The following is a 24,238-nucleotide window of genomic DNA, read 5'->3' on the forward strand; positions in this document are numbered from 1 at the left end:
CTGCTGGAGGTATTAGATGGGTGCCCTCTCTGAGGTCTCCACACGCTCTGGCAAGCTGGACACACACCCCAGGACCTCCATTCTAGACTGCAATCCAGATCCAATCAGGTTAAAGCAAGAGCAATTACCCCTCAGACTAGTGCTTGGTCCCCCTACACTCTTCAGGCCAGGAGCTGAAGCTGCCATATGGAGCTGGCAGGCTGTCCTGGCATCTCAGAGGTTTCTCGCCCCGGGGGTAAAAGCCACACCCTCCCACTTACTGGGTCCCAAAGTCCAGACTGCACTGGCCTCTCACCTTGTCCTTAGCTTCTGTGTATTGATAAATCTGTAAACGGCCGCAGCTGCTGCTGATCTGGAGTCCCTCTGGCTGGTGGCTGGTCAGGCCCGCCCTAGGGCTAAAGCCTCAGCATGGGGCTGGGCTCAGCTCCCAGAGCGCTGCTCTGGCCGATTCCTGCTGGCCTGCTGGGCTGTCCTCAGCGGGAGGTTAGCTTCTCTGTGTCATTTTGTGGGTTCTGCAGCTCCAAAGTTTGTTTAGAGTCCCCTTTTTCCATGGATTGGGGAGGGTCATGCTTCTACTCCTCCATCTTGGCTCCACCCTCCTGCTCCCTTTCAAGCAACTCTTGATGAAAAAAACCAGGGTTGAGTAGAAAATTTGACATTCAGATATAAGAAGCAAGAGAAGCATGAGAAGGTAAACAGGGAAAAGAAATCATAAGGAACTTATCAAAGTTGAACTATTTATATTCCAACATGGAAAAACGAATATCATAACTTATGAAACTTTTCTCAGTATGAGAATAGTTGAAGGGAATATAAATGTGTGTGTGTGTGTATATATATATATATACACACATATATATGTTTATATAGGAGGGTATATGGATGTATGAGTACAAATTTAAGTGTGTATATGTACAGGTATACATAGAGAGAGGGCACAGGATCAATTGAATAGGATGGGATGATACTTGAAAGGTGAAATTAAGAGGTGAAAGAGGAATATAATGAGAGGAGATGGGGAGAGACAGAATGGGGTAAATTATGTTATATAGAAGGGGCAAGAGAAAACTGTTACAATAGAGGGGAAGAACAGGAAGGCAAAAGGGAATTTGGCTTAGGGAAGGAATAACATACACACTAAAGAGGGTATATCACCCAACAGGAGAGAAGGGGGGAAGGGGATGAGAGGCGGGATGATGAAGGGGAGGGCAGGTTGGGGGAGAGGGAAGTTAGAAGCACACACTTTTGAAAAGGGACAGGGTCAAAGTAGAGAATAGAACAAATGGGGCGTGGGATAGGATGGAGGGAAATATAGTCACTCTTTCACAATATATCCACTATGGAAAAGTTTTGCATAGCTACATATGTACAACCTATATTGAATTGCTTATCTTCCCAGTAAGGGTGGCTGACGATGGGAAGTGAGGGAATCTGGACTTCAACGTTTTGGAATCAAATGTTAAAAAATATATATATTATTTTTTTTTACATGCAACTGGGAAGTAAGATGTACAGGCACTGAGGTATGGGGATCTATCTTGCCCCACTGGAGAGTTGGAGGGGGAATGGGGGAGGATATAGGAGAGAGCAGATTGGAGGATGGGGCATACAGTGGGATAGCTGGTTTGGGGTAGTGGGTAGGGGAGAGACAGGGAAAAATTTGTAACCTAAAATCTTGTGGAAATGAATGATGTAAACTAAAAATAAACATAAAATTTAATTTTAAATAAATAAATAAATGCTAACAATGAATATTTAGTAATCAGATTTAATAACAGAATACAGGCTCCTTGAGGGCAGAGGACATTTTATTTTTGTCTTTAACCTCACCACCTAGCACAGTGAATGAATGGGTGGTGAATGAATACCTGTTGAAAAAAGAAAAAGAAAGGACCATTGAGGTCTTCTAGTCCAGCCTTCTTGTTTATACACATGATAAAACTGAAACATAAAGAAGTTACATGATTTGCCCAAAGTAGCACAAGGAGTTGTCGAGACTTTGTTCCTACTATGATACTAGTCATCACCAGGACTGCTTTCCTACCTTGACATAGTCATAGCTAAAGACCAGGGCTCTAGGGCTCCCAGGTCAGTGGTTTTAGAGCAGATTCTTTCAGTAAATGTTTATTTCAAATCCACGTGACTTTTTATGTTTGGTTTTAAATTTCTGCTTCTTTACTAGTTTCACAAATCCGATAAAGAGACAAGATGTGTATTTTTTTTTTCCTTAAAAGGTTTGTAGCCCAGAAGATTTTGAGGAGCCCTTTCTGAGGAGGGGAACCAAGACCTCCATCAGTAGTGTTGTGTTCTTCTTTTTAATCTATGTGCTAGTGGCCCCTGCAGAATTCATTAGTGATTCCATGCTTCCTCAGCGCTTTGAGTTGTGGTGGTCCTTCTCAGAAGCTGAGATTCTTTCCAGGTCTTTTTTCTCTGATTTTCTCCATTCTCTCTATTTAAATAATCCCTCTAACTTTGTTTATTGATGATAGAATGTTTCTGTAGTTGGATTTTACTCAAATTGTAGATGGGTCTCTTGGTCATGTCTGTTCAACAGGTGAAAAGAGCATAACTTACATTTCTATAGCACTTGCAGGTTTACAAAGAGCTTTCTTCATAATAGTTCTGTGAAAGGAGGTAGTGATTCTTTTCAATAATTTTAAAAATAAAGGAAACTGAGGCTTAGAAAAGCTAAGTGACTTGTCTTTTACACAGGTAGTAAACGTCAAACCAGGAATTTGAAATTACTTCTCCTGCCCCTGTCCAGAAACCTATCTTCCATAGGTTTATGTAAATCTAATGTAGTTCTCTTTTTTAGGTTCAGAGCCATTTCTGCCATACTTATAGTTTCTAACTTATATCCACAAGATTACATTTTAGTTGACTCAGAGACAGTGGTGATTCCTGATGTTTTTGGAATTATAATATTCTATCATAATTAGTTTGATCAGTCTCACTTCCTCCTCATAAAAGTACTATGTACAGTTTTTCCAGTTGAAGTAAATTAAAATGAATGTTGATTTGAGATTATTTGGGGGCAATTTTCAGGACAGTATCAGATAATTGGATACCCAGTTGCTGAAGGGAACTATTGGGTTAGGATAGGTGGGTGGGAATAATTTGTACAGTGAAAGGTGGGAAGTATTTACCTCACGGAAGGGGGAGAGTGTGGATTCTTTAAATGTCACAATGTGATTCAAATTTTATCTACAACTTAGAGTGGGAAGTATATATAAGCCAGTTCCACATATTCCAGAGTAAAACATACTCATGTGAGTAGACTGGTAAGGGCAATTAAACAAATAATAGGGCAAAAAGATCAACTTGATTATAAATTCATAGGATTTAAATCAAGCAGTAGGTCTTAAAGGTCATCTATTCCAACCTCCTCATTCTGCAGATAACAAAACTAAGACCCAGAGAGGTGAGGTGATTTGACTGAGGTCATATGGAGCTGGGATTCAACATGTGTCATCCAGCTTTCCGCTACATGAAAGGAGTCACCTCTCTTCTCATCTGTTCAGGTGCTCTGCCCTTCTATACTTGCACTGATGCAGATGATGCCTTCTAGGAGAGAGTTTTCATTGTACTTCTTTGAAACAGATATTAACCACATAGTCACTGTTCTAATGAGTTTTAATCAACTTCCATATAAAGTACTTTGAGATCTTCAGAATAAAGGGAGAGGAAGACAGAATTTAAAATAGTGTTTTATTGACTAAATTCTATTATTCCTTTTATTCTCAAGATGTTAGTGTATACTTTAATGGCTCTGTCCTTGTCTTTTATGTAAGGCCAGATGTTTAAATTATTTGTCTTTCAAGTTTTAGCAAATCATCTCTATTCATATACATGCACATGATTCCTGTTTAATAGAGATCTATTAATAGGCCTTTTGTTTTATTTTTCTTATGTCCTCAATTTTATAGTTTTCTAAAGAAGGTTTAAACATGTGGGCCTTTTAAGGGAAGAAGACAAAAATACTTCTGATTTTTTTTTGTATTTTTATACCTAAAGTCTCAGTTCAATGAGTTGAATTTGCTTTTCCATTCTTACTCTTTTTGAAATATTGTCCAAATGCCAAGCTGTCCAGTTCTACAGCATTAGAAGGGAAAGGTCAGTTGAAGTTTACTTCTGGTAGATGGAGCCCACATCACAACTGCACCCAAGTTGCAACAGCCAATGACACTACCATCCGGGGCTGGGATACTCGAAATATGAGGTAAGTGAAGCAATGATGCCTTATTTAACATGGAGCTTGGACTGACAGAAATTGAAGGCCTTCCCTTTTTTTTTCTCCTCTTTCTTAAACAATTCAGGAAACATTCATGAAGCACCACTACATGGTTTCAAGGAACTTAAATTCTGCCAGGGGAGAGTAAGAATTACAATACTTACACAAATAAGCCTGATGGGAAGTTGAGTGTGATAAGGTCTAGGTAGAAGTCTGAACCCAAGCCTCTCATAAAGTTGAGGAAAGATTGATTTCAGCTGGATTGATCAGGAAAGACTTTATGGAGGAAGTGACACCTGAGCTAAGCCTTGAAAAGGATTTCAACATGTGACTGTGAGGAAAGAGGACATTTCAGGCACTGGAAACAACTCACACAGATGCAGGGAGGCAGGGAACAGCAGGAGAAGATAAGGGAATAATAGCTAACTATTAATCAATCCAGTTAGGCTGAAAAATATAATGAGTGAAGGGAAGTAATATGAAATAAGACTGGAAAGGTAAATTGGAGCCAGATCCTAAAGGGCCTTAAATGTCAACCTAAGGAGTTCATATTTTATCCCATAAGCAGCAGAGGAGGAAAATGATTAAGAGCCAAATGGATTTGGGAGGTTGGAGGGTGGCTAACATGGTGGCTAACATGTCTTTGTATCATGTTTGTAGTATAAATTTTTTTTTTCATTCTGAGTGCAGCTGAATTTTTTTACCTAAGCTAGTTGTTTAACGCTATATATTGATATCCCTTTAGTAGCAGTGATTTATAATAAAAATCAGTGTTCATATAATGATTTAAAATTTATGTGGAAGTAGTGACTGTAGATTGATTGATCTATGATAAACTATTACAACTTAATATGATTACAATTCCTCAGGAAATGTTTAATTGCTGCATTTTAAAAAATATATAATTACTGTACCTTTAAGATACACACCTCCTGATTAATCAAGTTTTGTCATTTAGGTAATTGTACACAACAACCAGCAGTTCCACTGGAACAAATAAGACACATTTTTTCTGCTCTGGTTGTGATTTTGATAAGCAAAGGAGTGATGTTGTGCATATCTGTTGTCATGGCAACAGAAGCCTGTGCAAGCTTTTTTAAGATACAGTTTATCCCCTCAGCACACCGTAATTTATCACTAAACCAAGAAGACGGATGTCTTGTAATAACTTTTGTTGCCTTTAAGGGGGGGACAACTTTAAATTTAGTTCTATGGCTCCCTCTGCAAGCTCAGGGTATAGCAATCAATCGCTGTTTTCCAAGCATGTGCATATCTACAAAAGGGTCTTATTTAGTTCCATAAACAGAAGCTGAAAGCCATGGAGTTCAAAGATGATAAATACACTGATTGAAAACCATTCCTCAGTGTTCTTTTTCTGTCCTTTCTAATTCCATTGTTCTATGAAAGGATATCCAGCATTTTAGAATCTAAAGACTGGGAGCCCTTAAAATAACATTGAAAAAAACAAAATATATGAATGAATCTTTGAATTCTAGAAGCCTAAGTATTTAATCCATTTTTCATTATGTTGTCTCTTTGTTGAATTATCAGTGGGAAGACAGCAGAAGATGAGAGTAGTAGTTATTTCTAATTGGACATCACTTATATTTTTTTTTTTTTTTGCAGAGGAACAGTCATAGATTTACTAATCAGAAAACTTTCCTTATTTTTCTGGCACTTTATTTACATTTCTTATTCAAAGAACTGCTTTGTGCCTAGCACAGTGTTGACACATAATAGACTGGTTAATATTTAATTAGTTGATTCAAGTGGCAGGAAAAAATGTTGGAATCATTTGCCTAATCTATATTTTGTCAGTGTTTAATTCTATATGTTGATCTATTGAAAGGTTTTCAGGTTTAGGATGTCCTATTTTGTGAAAGAATTTAGAAAACTGGAAGGAGTCCAGGTGGAGAACAATGAAACTGATTTAAGGCCAGAAAGACAACCTAGGAGAGAAGTTGAAAGGGGTTGAGTTTATCTACCTTGGAGAATAGAGGACTAGAAGGTGACTTAATAATGGTCTTCAAATATGTGAAAGATAATTACAAGAAGCGAAGTTGCCCAGCTGTTCACCATGTCTACAGATGCCATAACAAGAAGAAATTAAACTGCAGAAGAAAGATTTAAGTTAACACCTAAGGATAAAAATATGATGTATAAGATAATGTTGTGAATAGCAAGACATCCAGAAGCAAGGCTTTCAGTTTATTGGATAGTGGGTCAAAGAAGAAGCAAATCAGAGACACCCCATTCTCTTTCCTAGTTCCCTCCCACCTCACTAGATAACCCCAAACTGAATTCATTTCCCCCCTCGGTCAATTATTAGAATTAGGAGAAATCAGTTCACCGGATGGATATTTTTGATTACCTGTGATAAAATGTACAGAACAGAGGAATGGATAAAAATAGGAACAGAGAAAGGGAAGAAACCTCAAGTAACAAACCCTTTCTTTTCCTTTACTACTGTCACCATTTGTCCTGTTTTTCCCCCTTTTCCTACCCACTTTCTTGACCCCAGCCTTCCTTTTCCTCTTCTTGTGGGCATCTTTCTTCAAAATTCTTATCCAACAACCCTACCTTGCTCTTCCACACCAATCTTTTTTCAGTCAGACCCGTTAGGCACTCACTTCTCATAGAAAAAGTTTGAAATCAATGCAAACTCTAAAGGCAGCCCTGAAGGTGATTAATATTTATTCCTTATTCGTTCATATTTACACTTAGATGAAGGTTATTTCAAGTTGCATCTACTGTTTCATTTGGTGTTATGCACAACAAACTCCTCAAAGGGGAAAAAAAGGTTTTGAAAAGAGTTGGGAAATCCACTTAAGCCCCTTGTGATACCAACTGGGATTTCCCCAAACTTATCCCTAACATCCCAGCAACGGAACCACCAGAACTCTTAGTGCCCAGGGAATAAACAAATTACTGGGAAACCAGTTTGGTTAATAACAAGTACAACTATTTTTCCTAATCAGTTTATTTTTATATGCTGTTATTTTTATTGTTTTCCAGCCAGATTTATTGCATAGAAAATGCCCATGGACAGCTGGTACGGGACCTTGACTTTAATCCCAATAAACAGTACTACCTGGCTAGTTGTGGAGATGACTGCAAGGTGAAGTTCTGGGACACTAGAAATGTTGGTGAGCCTGTGAAGACACTCGATGAGCATTCCCATTGGTAACACGAGCTTTTTGTATGCTGGTTTGGGGGCACATAGGGTTATATTACTTATTTTGATAATTACTTTGCTATATAAAAAGGTAAAAAAAAGTTTTGTGGGCTTATGTGGATCATTCACTTTTTTTTCCTTTTATATAAAAACATTAATTTCAAATTTGAATTTTCTTTTAACAATTTATAAGTTAACAGTGGGGAAAAGAAGTTCCAGTTTTTTGGGTAATTTTTAGTGTGTTCTTTTTATAAATCACTAAAGAAAATATGTGTGCAGTTCATGAAGGTTTGTACAAATATATTTTTCCTGTTTGAGGAAATAGAGGGGTTCATTGCTGTTGGTGATAGTGGCTATGATGATAATAAAAGCAACTTGTTCCTAATACTTTACAATGGCAGCATTATATATGTTATTTCATTTGAGACTCACAACAGCTCTGTAGGTGTAGATCTTAGTGTCTGCTTTTTTATAGTTGAAAACAAAGGAGGCCCAGGAGGTAACATAACTCCTCAAGGTCACATAGCAAGAAAGCTGTGGAGCTAAGTTTCAAACCCAGGTTTAATGATTCCACTTTCCCTCATTTGTTTGTTTTGTTATTATTCCTGGGTTTCACTTTAATATTGACAGAATCACAGGAACTCAGCAAACCACCTGGGTCTTTTAGGAAGGTAGAAGGTTTTGGAACTACAAGACCTGAGTTCAGATCTTATTTAACTCTTATTTTACTCCCTGTGTGCCTATGGACAAGTCATTTTAAGTCTCTGGCTTTCAGTTGAATAAATGCTGACTGACTCAGTTTCCCCATTTGTAAGACGAAGAGGTTTTTAATAGATGAACCCTTCCAGCACTAAATCAGTGATCTTATTTAATCATACTGATGGTAATAGCAACTATAGACTTAAAGATATATTCCTAGACTTTGTGCATTAACAGTACATAAGATTTAAGCACTGAAGTAAACTTTAATTCTCTTTTTGTTGTAGAATTTATTTTAACTGTTTGCTGTGGGATTGTCTTGAGATTTCATTTAATTCTAATCCACATTGTTTTTAAGGAAACTTTTTTGTATTTAGAATTTTAGAATGCTTGTCATTGAACAATAAAACATTGTTCTCCCCCCCCCCCCCATTTTATCTTTCAGTCTTCTTCCTTGCATCTTTTTGTTTTGCTCAGATTTAAGATAATGCTTTAGGGGGAAAAAGCCTCCAAAGGTAGCTTCAATCCAAACAACTTGGAGATAGACCATAATCTGTTGAGAACTTTTGGGGAATGTTTTCCAGTCTTCTGACTCTCAGACAGGATCCTCAGTATCAAACAGTATGCCTTTCTAGTCATTTGCATTAAATAGCCAACCTCCTCCTATGTAATTTCTGTCACCTTCTGTAGGGTGTGGAATGTTCGCTACAACCACTCTCATGACCAGCTGATCCTCACGGGAAGCAGTGACAGCAGAGTCATTCTTTCAAACATGGTGTCTATCTCCTCAGAGCCCTTTGGTCATTTGGTAGATGACGATGATCTTAGTGACCAAGAAGAACACCATCAGGAAGAGAAGTAAGGATGGCTTTTCCTTTAATTATTTTGTTTAGGGGAAAAGTGACTTTTTCAAACATTGTGTCATTCTTTTTATTCTCTTGGATGATCTGCTGTTGTACGTGGTTTTTCTATAAAACTTTCAATCATATACAGTAGTTATCTTTGAAATCTCCCTTCTTCACAAAGGTTTCCTTTTTAAAGTCAGTGGAACAGTGGTCTGATTGCAGATGCCCTAGTCTGGGAGTCACCAAAATTGTCAAAGACTTCCTCTTGTTGTTGCTTCTAGTTCTTAAGATTGCTCTCTCAGAAACAAATTTAAACTCCAACCAGAAAATAGTATATGATGATTTGAGGACTGTCACCACTTGGTCTTCTTATACACTGTGATTTATGCTCAATTCAACAAATTATTGTTAAGTCAATACTATGTGCTAGGTATTGTGTTAAGTACTGAGGACTCAAGGGAAAAAAAAATCCAACAACCGAAAACAACCCCTACCCTGTAGCAGCAAGCACCCCAGCATCCCCAGGGTGCCTTCCAACATAGGTTCTTAGATCTGCTTTTCTAAAGGAAACAACTCAAAATGGGTTAACAATCATGCTTTAATTAATCAAATATATCATTGACCCAGTTCAGGGGAAAAAGTCAGCACCCTGAACTTCAGAGTATACAAGCAGTTACAAGAAGAAGTTTATATATATAACAGAAGTTACAAGAAGAAAGAGAAACAGACAGATCAAGGAGACAGGCCTCCAACTGTCTGACCATTACATTCATACCTAGTCAGTTACCAGAGAAGAAAGTATCAGCATCTGGGTTTTCAAAGGGGGGGGGGGGCTCAACGGCTACCCAGAGTCTCATCTGGTCAAATCACACAACACTTCTCAAAGTGAGCCCCAAAACAAAGCCTCACATCAGGGTTTATATAGCCTGCTCCTGGCTCAGAGAATGTAGCAACCTCTTGACCCGCTGCCCAATCACAGAGCACCAAGGTGTGGGCGTTCCTGGCCGCAAGCTCCAGGTGCACTTAAGTCTATCAAAGGGCCTAGGGGCAGGGAAGATCTTAAATTCCCATTCCCATAATATACCCTCAAGGAACTTACATTCTAATGGAAGAAAACATTATGTACCTAGATAAGTAAATACAAAATAAGATTAAGCCTAGGGGAAGGACCCTAGCAATTGTGTTTGGGGTTGGGGAAAGAGGTCAGAAAAAGCCCTTATGTTTGAGGTGGCATGTGAGCTAAGGCTTGAATCAAACTAGGGATTGATTATAAGAAGTTGAAGTGTGGAGGATGTACAATTCAGGCACAGAGAATGATCTGTGAAAAGTTATAGAGGCAGGTAATGAAATGTCTATTAAGGGAAACAATATATAGGATAGTTTGGCTACAACACAGAGTATGTAAAAAAGAGTAATTGTTAAGCCTGGAAAGAAAAGTTGGAGAAAGATTGTGAAGGATTTTAAATTCCAAATGGAGGAGTTTATATTTTATCCTGGAGGCAATGGCAAGCAGCTGGAGCCCTTCTTGGGCAGGGAAGGACATAGACTTGTGCTTGAAGATCATCAGTTTGGCAGCCGTGTGAAGGCTGAATATGAGGGAAGAGACTTGAGACAGGAAGAACAGTTAGGAGGCTATTGAAGTAGTGCAAATGAAAAGGGTTGAAGGACTGTGCTGTGCTGGTGCTGGTGCTGGTGCCCATGAGAGTAATGAGAAGGATGGGTTCAAGAGATGTTAGAAAGCTTAAATTGATAAGACTTGACAACTGATTTGCAGTAGTGGCTTAGGTAGAGTGAAAAGTTGAGGATGACTCTTGAGATTGCAAACCTGGTGACTGGGAAGAAGTAGGAAGATGAGAAGGTGGGCACTATTTGAAGGAAAAGATATTGGGTTTCTGTTTTGGACATGCTAAGCGTAACATGTCCCTGTGAGATAAGAGGTTGGAAATTTCAGTAGATAATTGGCATTTAAGTGGCACAGTGCATAGATCAGACCTGGAATCAGGAAGACTTGAGTTCAAATCCAGCCTCAGACACACTCTGTGACCCTGTGCAAGTCACTTAACCTCTGTTGTCTCAGCTTTCTCATCTATAAAATGAGGGTAATAATAGTACCTGTTGTGAGGTTCAAATGAGATAATAATTGTGAAACCCTCAGTGTAGTACTTAGTAAACACTTATGTAAATGTTAGCTATTGTGTGTGTGTGTGTATTTATGAGTCATCTGTATACAGATGACAACTGAATCAATGGGAATTGATGAGACTAGAGAGTGAAGAGGGCCCAAGGCAGAGTCTTAGGACCAACTCATGGTTAAGGAGTAGAATATAGATGATGATCTAACAAAGAAGATGAAAAATCATCAACTAGAGAGAGAGGAGAACGAAGGGATCATTGTTACCAAAATCCATTAAGGAGAGAGTATTCAGGAGGAAGGGATGATCCACAATGTAAAAATCTTCAGAGAAGGGTAAGGACTGAGAATGGGCCAGCTCATTTAGCAAATAAGAGAATGGTAATAAGCTTGGAGAGAGCATATATCAGTTAAAATTTGTCATTGATGATCTTGTACTTGCTATGCCAATTTCTGCCCCACTTAGTTTCAGCCTCCGGGTTGGCTGCTTATGATAGTAAATAATGTTGAATATTATAATGATAAAAAAAACTTTATATTTTTCTAGTACTTTTATACTTTTTAGAGTCTCTTCACATTCATCATAACATTGAATTCCTACAACATCCCTATTTGGAATAGATATTATTATTCCTAATTTATAGTCGAAACAGTATATAGTCAAATATGTGTTTAGGGACTTGCTCAGGGTCACAATCTAATATTAACGAGGCTTCTGCCTTAACAGTCTTATTTTCCTAACTCTTGGTCTAACTAGCAGTTTTCTAACTGCTCCAACCAGGACAGGATTCCTTGCTCTTCTGCCCTGTGAATATATCTATGAAGCTTTGTCACAAGACTCAATTTTAAAAGAAAACATCTCTTATGTGTCTTTCAATAGACTTGATTTTTACTTGGAGCAAACTCCTTTGTACTTCTGAATATTTTTAAGTTATTATCTCAAAGAATTCAGATTCTTATGATTTCGAAGATTCCTTAATGTTTGCTCAGTAGTGATTTGTGGAATAGAGCCTAACTCAGTTGAATAGTTTGGTCCCTAAAGTTTGAGATAGCTTTTTTATTTAGTTTTGAGATCATCATATCACTCATATATCTGTATCCTTCTAGTGCCTATTTGTGCGTCTTTTAAAATTGCTTTGTGAGAAAATGTCTATATATTTGGGGCTTTCTCTACAACTATAATTTGTTTGGATTTCCCTAGACTGAGGAGATGACTCTGTTTTCTTTCTAATTTTCATGTTCAGATACTTAGAAACACAGGTCAAAGAATAACATCCAACCACAGTCAACAGTGATTACAGTCTAACAATATATCCTTATAAAATCTAGATTTTGTGCACTTTATGGTTAACTGTACTTCATATGGTTAAGCAGATGTTTTTCAGTGACTCTGATGTAAAGTCTTTATTAGACAAGAAACCTGATCATTTCCTTAATTGGAACCTCTGTGAATAGTTGTTGTATTGGCCCATTTCCATGTAGGTAGTCTTCAGTAGAGCTGTATTAGGGACTTATGAAGCATTTGCTGTCTGTCAAACATGCCCAAACATGGAGAAAGCAAAGTGTGTTTGTTCTGGTAATTTCCCAGTTGTTTTTGGAATTATTTTTCATTTAATTTGTCTACATATCTTTTTAAATTCAGAAAATAACAAGCACTTAACCCATAAGCGTTTTCCAATTCATTTGGAATATTAAACTTTCAATTGATGAGCCAAGCCCTCTAATTATGGAGTTTTGAAATACATGAATTACAGACCCATTATGTGCAGAGCCCTGTGTGCTCAGTGCTGTAAAGCAACAAAAAGAAGGTTGGATCTATAAGGAGTTCATTCACCTGTGAACAGAATTGAGACCACTTACAGAACAATATATCTGCAATTGAAAATGAAAATATAAACGATATCGGTGCTTAAGGATAATGAAGTGCTGTAGGTGCACATAGAGAGCTTCCTAGCCACGATAAGTTTTGACCCACACTTCAAAGAAAGTAATGGAGGTATGCTAGGAGGGGTAGTCCAGACCTCTCGACTTGGAAACGAGTTATGTTATCTTTTCATATGTAGGAAAAGGGCATCTCCCAGGCTTCATATTTCTATGAGTCTTTCAAAAATTGTTTGAAGTACTGCCAGGAGCAAAGAACATTTAGAAGAAGTATAAACTCAATTAATACAATATCACAATTGCCCTAACTTAAGTATTCATTTTGTTCTTGGGCTCTAGGGGACTAGAAATTCTGATTGCTTTGCTTTATTACACTATTTATGCTAAACAAAAGACCTAAGAGAACCCTCATAATGCCTAGTTATATTTTTCAAAATATAGCTAATATAAATAAAGTAAATCAAAATTGTTGTTGCATAGTCATTTCAGTTGGGTCCTACTCACTTGGAGCTTTCTTGGCAAAGGTACTGGAGTGGTTTGCTGTTTCTTTCTCTAGTTCATTTTACAGGTGAGGGACTGAAGACTGGACAATGACTTGCCCAGTGTCATACAGCTAGTAAATGTGAGGGCAGATTTGAACTCAGAAAAATGAATCTTCCTGCCTTCAGGCCTATACTTCATCTACTCTGCCACCTAGCTGCCCAAATAAAATTTTTTTTCAAAATATCATAATAATTAAATTAAATATCCATCACTATCATGTGTTAATACCTTCTTTGATTCTTTCTCATTTATAACTTACATATTTATTTTATTTATAATTTATATTTTATTATATAAAATTCATAAGCCCCCTTTACCTAACTTGCAGTGTAGAAACTTAACTGTTTTTGCACTGTTAATTTTTTTTAACTCAAATTTAAGAGTTTGCATTCATCCTTAGCATATTTCATTTAATCAGACTGGACCCTGGTTCTACTCTGTTGAGATCTTTTTAGATCCTGAGACAGTCATCAATACATCAGCTGTCTAAGCTTCCTGCCATGGACAAATTTGATAAGTTTGCCATCTGTGTGTCTCGGTCCATGTCTTTCTAAGTGATAAAAGCCTTATGCTGACACATGTATCAGTGACTCCTTGCACACAGGAGAGAGAATTTTAGAGTCAAATGGCAATAGAGATGTGGGAAGTTATGAGAAATCTTAATAATTTCCTTTCCACAGAATAATTCTTTATTGGATTGCTCTGAGTGGTCTCCAATGTGTTAGGCTAAAATCTGAAGTTAAGATGGAAATGGGGAGGCTTTGGGAAGCTCTTTGTCTCCTTTTCTTTTAAAAGTCCTTTTAAACCTTTCAAAGACAAATTTCAATAGGTAAAACTCCATTCCAAATCATCAAGTGCCGAGTATCTACTTTGTCTCCCCTTTGAAAAATCACTGAGTCACAAAAATCATCTTTCTCAGATCCCCAATAACTTTTTTTTATCTTCCAAATCCATCTGTGTTTGAGAAAATGGAAACACAGTTCCCTCAGCTGATATGTTAGAACATCCCTCTGAACTCTATAGAAAATACAGGTATTAAAATCAAGCCCTAAAGCTTCTTTAGGATTCTGTCCTGTGTCCCAGGATACACATAGCCCTGGAGGCTCAGTAACTAGGCCAGTAGCAGGCTCTTTACCTACATATCATACTAGTAGTTATACAATATAGTAAACTCTCAAACTAGTTCACTAAGCATTCCAGAATGAAATTAAACTTTGTTTCTTCCTAAAGAAGAAAGAAGAAGGATTTCCTAATGCTAGAAGGGAAGATGCATGATATAGGGGGGAAAAATCACTGGACCTGAAGTGGTCAGATTTAGGCTATGTTTGTGGCTTTGTAATTAATTGCATTTAATAATTGTAATTAATGTGACCTTGGATGACTTCTTTTACTTCTTTGGAAGTAAGTGTCTTCACCTGTAAAATGAGAGCTAGACTAGAAGATCTCTGAGCTTCTTCTGTGGTACCCAGAGACCTCCTAGAGCATGTGATTTTGTATCATTTGTTTTAGCTCTTATCATAGACTATCTTTTGTTGTTGTTTAGCTGATGGATATACATCTTGTTTCCCCAGCTTGGTGTGAATTCATGGAGGGCAGGAGCTGTATCTTATCCTTCTATCTCTTCCAGAATGTAGCTCAAGGCTTTTTGTATAGTAGACACTTAATAAGTGTTGAATGAAGTAATATGTGTGTGTTTATTATTTACACACACACACACATACACGTGTGCATGCACACACACCTGCACCCCTCCCTCCCCCCTCATGTAGTGTAATGGAGAGTGTGGATTTGGAGCTGTAGGATCTGGGTTTGAATTCCCATATTGCTACATATTCTTACCTTGAGAACCTTTGTGGGAGTTGGACTAGATGATCTTGGAAAAATTTCTGAAAATCCTCCTTTGAGGTTCATTTAATCCATATTTATTATGCAATCAAAATTCTGGTGGCTATTGTCTATAGAACTTTAGTACACTTTTCTTCTTGGATTAATTCAATGCCTGACTCAGTCTTTCTTTCCTCCTCAATTCCTGCCCTCATGGTAGGGGACTTCTGAAGACCTATTGATACTCCTTCAAACATACTAACCTCTGAGTTCCTCAATTTATTCATTCCCCATGGCCTGTTGCTTCACTGTACCACAGCTACACACAGAGAAGGCCATACCTTTGTTATTGCCATCACCTGCAAGTATTTCTCATCCATATTCATAAACTCTGAACTCATATAAACTCTCTACCCTTTGGTTCTTGTCCTCTCTATCACCTTTGCTCTGATGACTCTCTTCCCTTTCCTGTCTTGATCTCTTGTTGAACCACTTTAATTCTACAGTGATCTTTTTTCTTAAGTCCCTTGTCCCTTTTTCCTTTGAAAGATCCTGACCTGCCGTACCACAGCCTTGAATTGCTCCCACCATCCTTTGCTCCTGATCAGATGCTACAGAATGAAACTGGACAAAATCAAGAAACTATGCTGACTGGACACACTACCAGAAACTGCTGCCTAGGCCACTACAAATTTGTGTTACATAATTTCAAATGGGCCCTCCTGGCAGAAAAGTAATCCTTTTATACCTGCTAATGTGTGGGGGGCTATTGATATCCCGTCCTCTCACTTACCCATAGTAAGTCTTCGGTCGTCACCGGCCTCCTAGGAGGAATTACCAGACAGAGCACCCGAGGTTTGAAGGAGTTGTTTATTCAGGCTCAGCTACATCGCGACAAAAAGAGACCTGACTTCCGTATCAGAGCAATTTATAGGTACACATAGCCAATCATCTTCTACAGCTCTATTCATTACCTTTTAAGGTCATACATCAAGCAAGCAGGCACTAGCCCATATACCATTACTTCCTGGCCCCCAACATCTCCCCCTTTTTGTTTAATCAGGATGCTTGTCCGGTACAGCCTTAAGCGGTGCAGTTGCAATAACCTGAATTTAGCAGACCCTGGCGGCAGTAGGGGAATGCAGGATGTTCTGGCTTGGGTCATCTCCTGATCCCTGAACCTTACCCGTCCTCGGTAACCCAACGCCCTCGGGCCCTGTCTTAGGCGGCCGGGTCAGGAGAGGTTGCCCGTCATAGAACGGATCCCATCTTACTTCAAGAGCGTTACATGTCTTCCATGGAAGCCAGCCATACTTGAGGGTCTGCTCCTTCCTCAATGGCCATAATGGCCTTTTGTGTGAGCAACATATATCCTTGTTGTCTTCTCTGCAATCGGTAGAGGTACCAGACAAGCAACCCTATGGTCAAGAGTAACACCATACTTGACGCCCCCAAACCTCCCCAAGAGGCAAACCATTGGGTAATGTTTTGGAACCACTCAGTCCATGCTGATAATTGGGGACCAGATATGGTGGTAGAATTCAATACAACTATAGCATGTCTTAATTCATTTAACTTCAGTGTAAACTGCTTTTTCCATGTGCCGTTTAAAAATGAACCCAGAGTATAGGACAGATTAGCTGCCCTAGAATATCTTTGGTACAGGGCAGAGGTCACACAAAGACCGGTTGTGTGCCATTGGCACCCCATGAGACCCATTTCCATCATGGCATCAATTTGCTCTTGCTGAGATAAGAAATTCTCATTACCTTTAACCAAAGCCGTGGTCCCTACTGCAGTGGACCCGGCAATACCAAGTCCTAAAAGCAGAGGTACAAGTATGGGGGCTCTTTTCTGTCTAGGCAAATTTGCATGCTCTCGCCCACCCTCACCGGAATAAAAGTAAGGAGAGGGGGCCTCAATGCATAGACAAAGGTCAGAGCTGACCAAGGGGAGCATGTGAATAGACAGTTTAGATAAGACTTTGGGCCAGGTGGTTAAGGAGACAAAAGGCAAGGATAAAGGAGGGTGTGGGCCAGCCCTGGCTTAGATTACTTAATCAAGAGATTAAGTAAGAACAAAAGGGGTCGAAGGGTGTTGCCTAGGTGGAATGTGGGGTAGGGGGAAGGGGCAGAGTCGGAGGTTGGGAAAGTAATTTTACAGATAACAATTTTACAATACAAATTGCAGTTACAATTTTCACAAGTTGGTTTCACAAATTGACCTAGACCCCAGGTACCCCATCATTCCCCCCTTAAACAGATGACACCCGAAATCATTTGGGGACACAGGACGATGATCTCAGCCTCCCGAGCTACTTCCCGCTGGGGAGGGGCGAAGAGCTTTCCCTGCCTCTCAGGGTATCATCGTTCAAGGGGTGGGGTCCATAGCCAAGGTCCGGAATTTGGCCGATGCCAGGTCCAAGGGGTGATGGGTGACGACTTCAGGCAACGGTTGATACTCAGCCGACAATGTTCCCGGCAGAAGAGTCACCTGCCAGTGAAGGGTGCTGAGCCTAAAAAAACACAAATCTAGCAAAAAGATTAGACAAACAAGGGCCAAAAAGGAGTAAGAGAAAATTGACCAGAAGTGGGGTGAGTATGGGCTAGTATAACCCATTACTCAGACTATTTCACTGTCCTTCATATTTTCCCATAGAATAGGCCTTTCAAAATCCCACTAGAGATTTAAAATTTCTTCTAAAAGTATTTTCCCTTCTTTAAAACAGTTCAAGACTCATAAAACTTTTAGAATGATCTTAAGCAGTTTGCATAACTTTCTGTACATGTTCTAATCTTAGATAAAATAATATTAGATTTTCCAGTAGGCTAACACGAAAGAGCTCACATCCTTTACTGACTCCCTGCTCCGATCATAGAAACCTGCTATAGAAGGAAAAAAAAAAACAGGGACCTGTGACATTCCAAATATGACAGGATAGAACACCCTTGATTCTGTTTAAATTCGGGTTAGTTACAGATATCCAACCATGCAGTATCCATTCCACCTCAATGCTAGACTCAGGAATAGGTGGGATACATTCCTTTTCAAAGGAACCCCATAGGTGTTCGTAAAGTCAAATCTCCCATCAGGTTTATAAATCATTGCCCTAATAGATTTGCATCTACTGCCCAAGATTCCTCATCTTTCTGTAACTATGCTTAATCTGATCTCACACTAAAATTTCCGTTCTCTCAACTAAAGTGTCTCTGATTTAATCCCAACAATTAATTCAGTCAATGGCATTAATACCCAATTATACTTTGAAATACACTGGGATCCCTATGACATATACACAGATATAACTTTTCTACAGTAACTTTATAATCCCAATCTCAGTCCATGGGATAATGATTCAATATTGCATTTGTATTCTTATTTCCTTTTCTTCTCAAATATGATTGAGCTATTAATTATAAAATCTAGTTACAAATCTTTCTGTCTTCCTTAAAAACTTCCTCACACCCTTCTCAACATACTTAAACCATCTGATACAAAGGTATCCATACCACTATTTAGAGACAGGAGGGGCTTGGAAATCCCCATTTGTCCCCAAATCTTCTTATCTTAACATCCATTTACTCTCATTAAGTTGCAATATACCACAAAGATTTGCCAGGACTCATATACATAAGGGATTCCCTTTAACATCTTTCCCTTCACAATTTTCTGAGATTGTCCTGGTAAGGCCAATTGTTAGAGATCCTTTTTACTCTTTTGTACATAGACTTTGCTGCTTCTCAGTAAGTCAAGCTTATAGCTTAGGAGCTTCATACAAGTTCGCTTTCCCAGGTAATTTTACAACATTATACAGTAGTAGAGGGACTGTTCTGAATGAGCAGAACTAGTCAGTATAAAGTTGTCACAGTTTTAGGTTTTAGCATTAAAACAGTAGCCCAATAACTTAGTTAACAGTCTTACAATTTCAAACAATCTTAACTGAAACTTCCTTTTAAACAAAGATAGACTTGGAAGCTTAAGATTTTCCCAAATTACAATACTCCAAAACTTTAAGAGAAACTGCTTTTCATACAGCATAGATAGTACAGATGTTTACCAGTAATGATATCATCTCAAGTTTGAACTTCGAAATAAGAACAAATGAATTACCAATCTGATGACCTTAAAACTCCACATGAAGTTATACTCAACTAAAATCCTTTTTTTTTTTTTGCTGCCATACAACCAATCAACTTATAATCACTGTATATTTCCAGAATAGCTAAAAAGTTAAATGGACAATCAGCTATCACAGTAAATATTGGCAGTATTGTTACTACTTGTTTGTATCCCAAATATAAAAGCTTTAAACCATCAGATATTATAACATAAAAAATCCAATTCACATGAAAATAACATTATAACATAGGGTTAGCAGAACTGATAAAGTAACATAGCTAGTTTTACACAACTTTTTCTCCATCTTTTAGTTTCAACAAAACTCAGATTGAAAACTGATTTGTCACTCAATTTTTACAGTATAAGAGGACTTTACAATTTAGATTTTACAATTTAGAGATACCATAATAGAACAATGACATAATGACATTAATTGCATTTCCGATTCATCACATACCAAAATTATTGATAGAAAATTAGGCTTACCAAGTGCAGAGGCTTTTCTCCTCTCCCCACAGTTGCAGAGCTTGGTTGTGGTCCCCGGGATTTGAAAGGAAAGAGGGTCGTCTGCATGCCCCAGGGGCCCTCAATATAGCTGCAATGCCTCCCCCCAATGTTTTTAGCTGTTCCAACTTTTACTCCAATAAATTTTGTGTCCACTCCTTAGAAACTTCTTTGAAAGTGATAGCTTTGACTTCCCTAGCAAGGGGAGAGGGAGTGGCGCCTACTCCCTTATCCCAGTTCTAGAGAACCCAAAAACCTCACCTTATGTATCAAATCTTGGAAAATATTCCAATTTGCCTAAATGCCAAATAGTAAAATGAATTCCAACTTTTCTTTAGCATCAAATTAGGAGTGACACTTTTCAAAGATGACCAGAATGCATTCAGTTGCCTTTTAGTTGCATTCTGTTACACAAAACTTTTCTCTTTTAAGTGAGGCAGGAAATAGTTAAATGTTACTCTTCCTGTTGGACTTTGATTAAAGCCCCTTTAAAATCATATACATACTTTATTTCCTTCTAATTCCAACCTAACATTTCTCCTATACTCTTTCACTTGCATTTACCATCATATAACCTAAACAAGACAATATTTTGCTCTCTTTCTCTCCCTTTCCAGCCTGCACTCAGCAGCAGGGGAAAGAAGGAGGGAAAGAGATACAGCATTTCAAAGGAATACACAGGCCGGCTGTGGATGACCCTTGGCCCATAATGGACCTGATGACTGGATAGGACAAACAAAGACACAGAAGGGACAGAACACAGCAGAAACACAAGATACGACACGTAACAGTTCTGTGCACAGTACCAATCACTCAAAACATGTACCACTCATTCTAAACAAGCAACTAAGTGGGACTCGAACCCACAATTTAATCACCTAAACCAGAAAGAGTAATTAGGTGGGACTTAAGGTGTTATCTATCTGCTTCTTAAAAGTGATCGGGCCTCCGGCAAGGTTGAAGGGAGGAGGACGGCTTCCTTCCACCCATTCGCCCCACCACGGCCCATCGGCCTAGCTGCACCCCTGCATGTTGTATCCAGGGGCAGATGGTCCATATTTTTTCTACAAACTGGCGGCACATTCTTATTGGTATCTTTACGCCACCCTTCGCGCACACTTTGTAAAGCTGCGCGGCAATAACTCCTTTCTCCTCGGGCAAAATTGCGGGGACACTTATTTCCCCTGCACTCATTGCCAGTCCCATCTTCTCAACGGTACTCTTTTACCGATGAGGCTGTCTGGAGAGCTAATTTATAGCCCAGACGGTCTTCTCAGACCCTACCCACGCCCCTCGTTGGGCACCAGTTGTGGGGGGCTATTGATATCCCGTCCTCTCACTTACCCATAGTAAGTCTTCGGTCGTCACCGGCCTCCTAGGAGGAATTACCACCGGCCTCCTAGGAGGAATTACCAGACAGAGCACCCGAGGTTTGAAGGAGTTGTTTATTCAGGCTCAGCTACATCGCGACAAAAAGAGACCTGACTTCCGTATCAGAGCAATTTATAGGTACACATAGCCAATCATCTTCTACAGCTCTATTCATTACCTTTTAAGGTCATACATCAAGCAAGCAGGCACTAGCCCATATACCATTACTTCCTGGCCCCCAACACTAATGGATTCACTATCTCACCACACAGTGGCTTTTCCAAACCTTTTCATCCCTCTTCAAACCTCTTATACTTCCCCCTCCCTCCACCCTCTTAGCTGTTCACCTTGTCTCATATTTTACAGCAAAAATAGAGGCCATTCAAGAGTTCTCCCTTCTCTGTGTCCCTTCAACTCATATCACTTAGATGCTTTCTGTCATTGATTCTTTTCTCACCCCATCTCACATGAAGAGATAGCCCTTCTCCTTGCCAAAGCAAGCCACCCTACCTTCATAAGTGATCCCATTCCATCCTATTCCATCTCCTCCAGCAGATTTCCCCCTCTATCTTCCCAATATTGCACTTTTCTTCAATTTCTTGTCTCCTGACTGATTCCCTGCTACCTACAAACATACCCATTTCTCCTCCATCCTCAAAAATAATCATTTGATCCATCCATCCCCTCTCACTATTATTATCCCTTATCACCCCGGCCTTTTATGATTAAGTTCCATGAGAAGGCTATCTATGGCAGTTGCCTTTACTTCCATTCCTCTTACTGTCTTCTTTTTTTTCCTGTGCTTTTTTTGAGGGGGGAAGGCAGGGCAGTTAGGGTTAAGTGACATGCCCAAGGTTACATGGCTAGTAAGTGTTAAGTGTCAGAAGCCAGATTTGAACTCAGGTCCTCTTGACTCCAGGGCCAGTGCTCTATTCACTGCGCCACCTAGCCATCCCCTTATTCTCTTCTTAAGTCTCTATCGTTTGGCTTTGAACCTCATCATGGAGCTGAAATTGCTCTCTCCAGAGTTACCAAATATTTCTTAATTGTCAAATCTATTGGTCTTTTCTTAATCCTCATTCTTCTTGGACCTCTCTGCAACCTTTGACATTGCCATTTGCCTTCTCTTCCTTGATATTCTCTTATTTTGGTTTTTAAGATACCAGCCTTTCTTGGTTCTCCAACATATATGACTATAGCAGCAAGCACCCCAGCATCCCCGGGGTGGCTGCCAACACAGGTTCTTAGATCTGCTTTTCCAAAGGGAAGCAGCTCAAAATGGGCTGACAAGCTTATTTTAATCAATCAAACATATATCATTTACCTAGTTCAGGGGAAAAAGGTCAGCACCCTGAACTTCAGAGTATACAGACAGAAGTTATAAGATAGAGAAACAGATCAAGCAGACAGGCTTCCAAACTGTCCAACCATTATTACATCCATACAAAATCACAGTTACCAGAGAGGGAAACATCAACATCTGGGTTTTCAAAGTGGGGGGGGGGGAAGCTCAACAATGGCTACCCAGAGTCTCATCTGGTCAAGTCACACAACACTTCTCAAAGTGAGCCCCAAAGCAAAGCCTCACATCAGGGATTATATAGCCTTCTCCTGGGTCAGAGACTGTAACCACCCTCTTGACTCACTGTCCAATCACACAGTATCAAGGTGTGAGCATTCCTGAAAACCAAGCCTCCTGCCACGGGCTCCATGTGACCACATTCAGTCTATTAGGGGGCAGAGTATATTTTCAAATCAAGGAAGGTTCTCAGAGTCTCTTAAGCCTATCAAAGGGCCTAGGGGCAGGGAAGATCTTAAATTTGCATTTCCATTACAAACTGCTCTTCAGTTTCCTTTGCTACTCCTTCATTCAGCTCATGGACACTAGCTGTGGGTATTCCCCAAGGCTCTGTTCTTGGATCCCTTCTCTTTCTTCATCTGTTCTGTTTAACTTGATGATGTCATCTACTTCCACGTACAGTTATAATCTACTTGTTCAGCCCTAGTCTCTCTCTGAACCTCTAGTCTCACATCTCCAACTGCTTATTGGACATCCTGAACTGGATGTCCTATAGATACCTTAAACTTAATATACCCAAAACTAAAACCACTTTCTCCCAACCCCCCCCCCCCCAACTTCTTTATTACTTTCAACAATGTCACCATCTTTCCAATCACCCAGGTTCACATCCTTCTCTCATCCTTCATATCCAATAAATTGTCAAGTCCTGTCATTTCTGCTTTTGTTTACATGTCTTATATAAGCCCCCATTTCTCCTCTGATACTGCCACTGCCCTGGTCCACACTCATTTCTCCTTCCTGGACTATTAATGGTTGATTTCCCTGCCCTAAGTCTCTCTCCACCCCTTCTATCATCCACTTATCTGTTAAATTGATCTTACTGAAGCACTCAGATTGGCCATTTCACACACAGATGCCATAACCCCTCCTGCATTTGGTAAATTCTAGTGTGTCCCTATTACCTCTTGTTTGGCTTTTTAAACTTGGTCTTTTTCTATGTTTCCATTCTTCTTATACCTTACCTGCTCTTCCCTCCCAACATACACTTTGATCTTGTGACACTGACCTCTCTCCTATTCCTTGTACAAGGCACTCCATTTCCAGGCTCTGGTCATATTTACTGGCTATCTCTCATGAACTCTCTTCCTCTTCATCTCTTCCTCCTAGAATCCCTGACTTCCTTCAAGGCTTGGTTATATTCCACCTTCTGCAAAAAGATGTTCCCATTCTTCTTTAATCTTGATGCCTTCCATCTGATATTATCCATGATTTAACCAATATATATTTTATTTGTGCATAGCTTTTTGCATGTAATTGCTCACATTAGACTGTGGGCTCCTTAAGAACAAGAACTCTCTCTCTCTCTCTCTCTCTCTCTCTCTCTCTCTCTCTC

At 39.2% G+C, this 24,238-nt stretch overlaps 1 protein-coding gene across 7 annotated transcripts in view; it reads left to right on the top strand.

Annotated features, from left to right (window-relative positions):
- Nucleotides 1–24,238, top strand: part of EIPR1 (EARP complex and GARP complex interacting protein 1) — a 230,276-nt gene that overhangs the window by 200,325 nt on the left and 5,713 nt on the right. For all 7 annotated transcript variants that reach the window (XM_069108677.1, XM_069108678.1, XM_069108676.1 and 4 more), the window contains 3 exons: nucleotides 4,083–4,219; nucleotides 7,247–7,414; nucleotides 8,796–8,963. In XM_069108677.1, coding sequence (XP_068964778.1) covers nucleotides 4,083–4,219; nucleotides 7,247–7,414; nucleotides 8,796–8,963 — 473 coding nt within the window. The remainder of the gene's footprint in view (nucleotides 1–4,082; nucleotides 4,220–7,246; nucleotides 7,415–8,795; nucleotides 8,964–24,238) is intronic.

This window comes from Petaurus breviceps, unplaced genomic scaffold (assembly GCF_028583685.1).
Source record: "Petaurus breviceps papuanus isolate PSGF00001 unplaced genomic scaffold, PetGlider_PUasm1.0 90418, whole genome shotgun sequence".
NCBI lineage: Eukaryota > Metazoa > Chordata > Mammalia > Diprotodontia > Petauridae > Petaurus > Petaurus breviceps.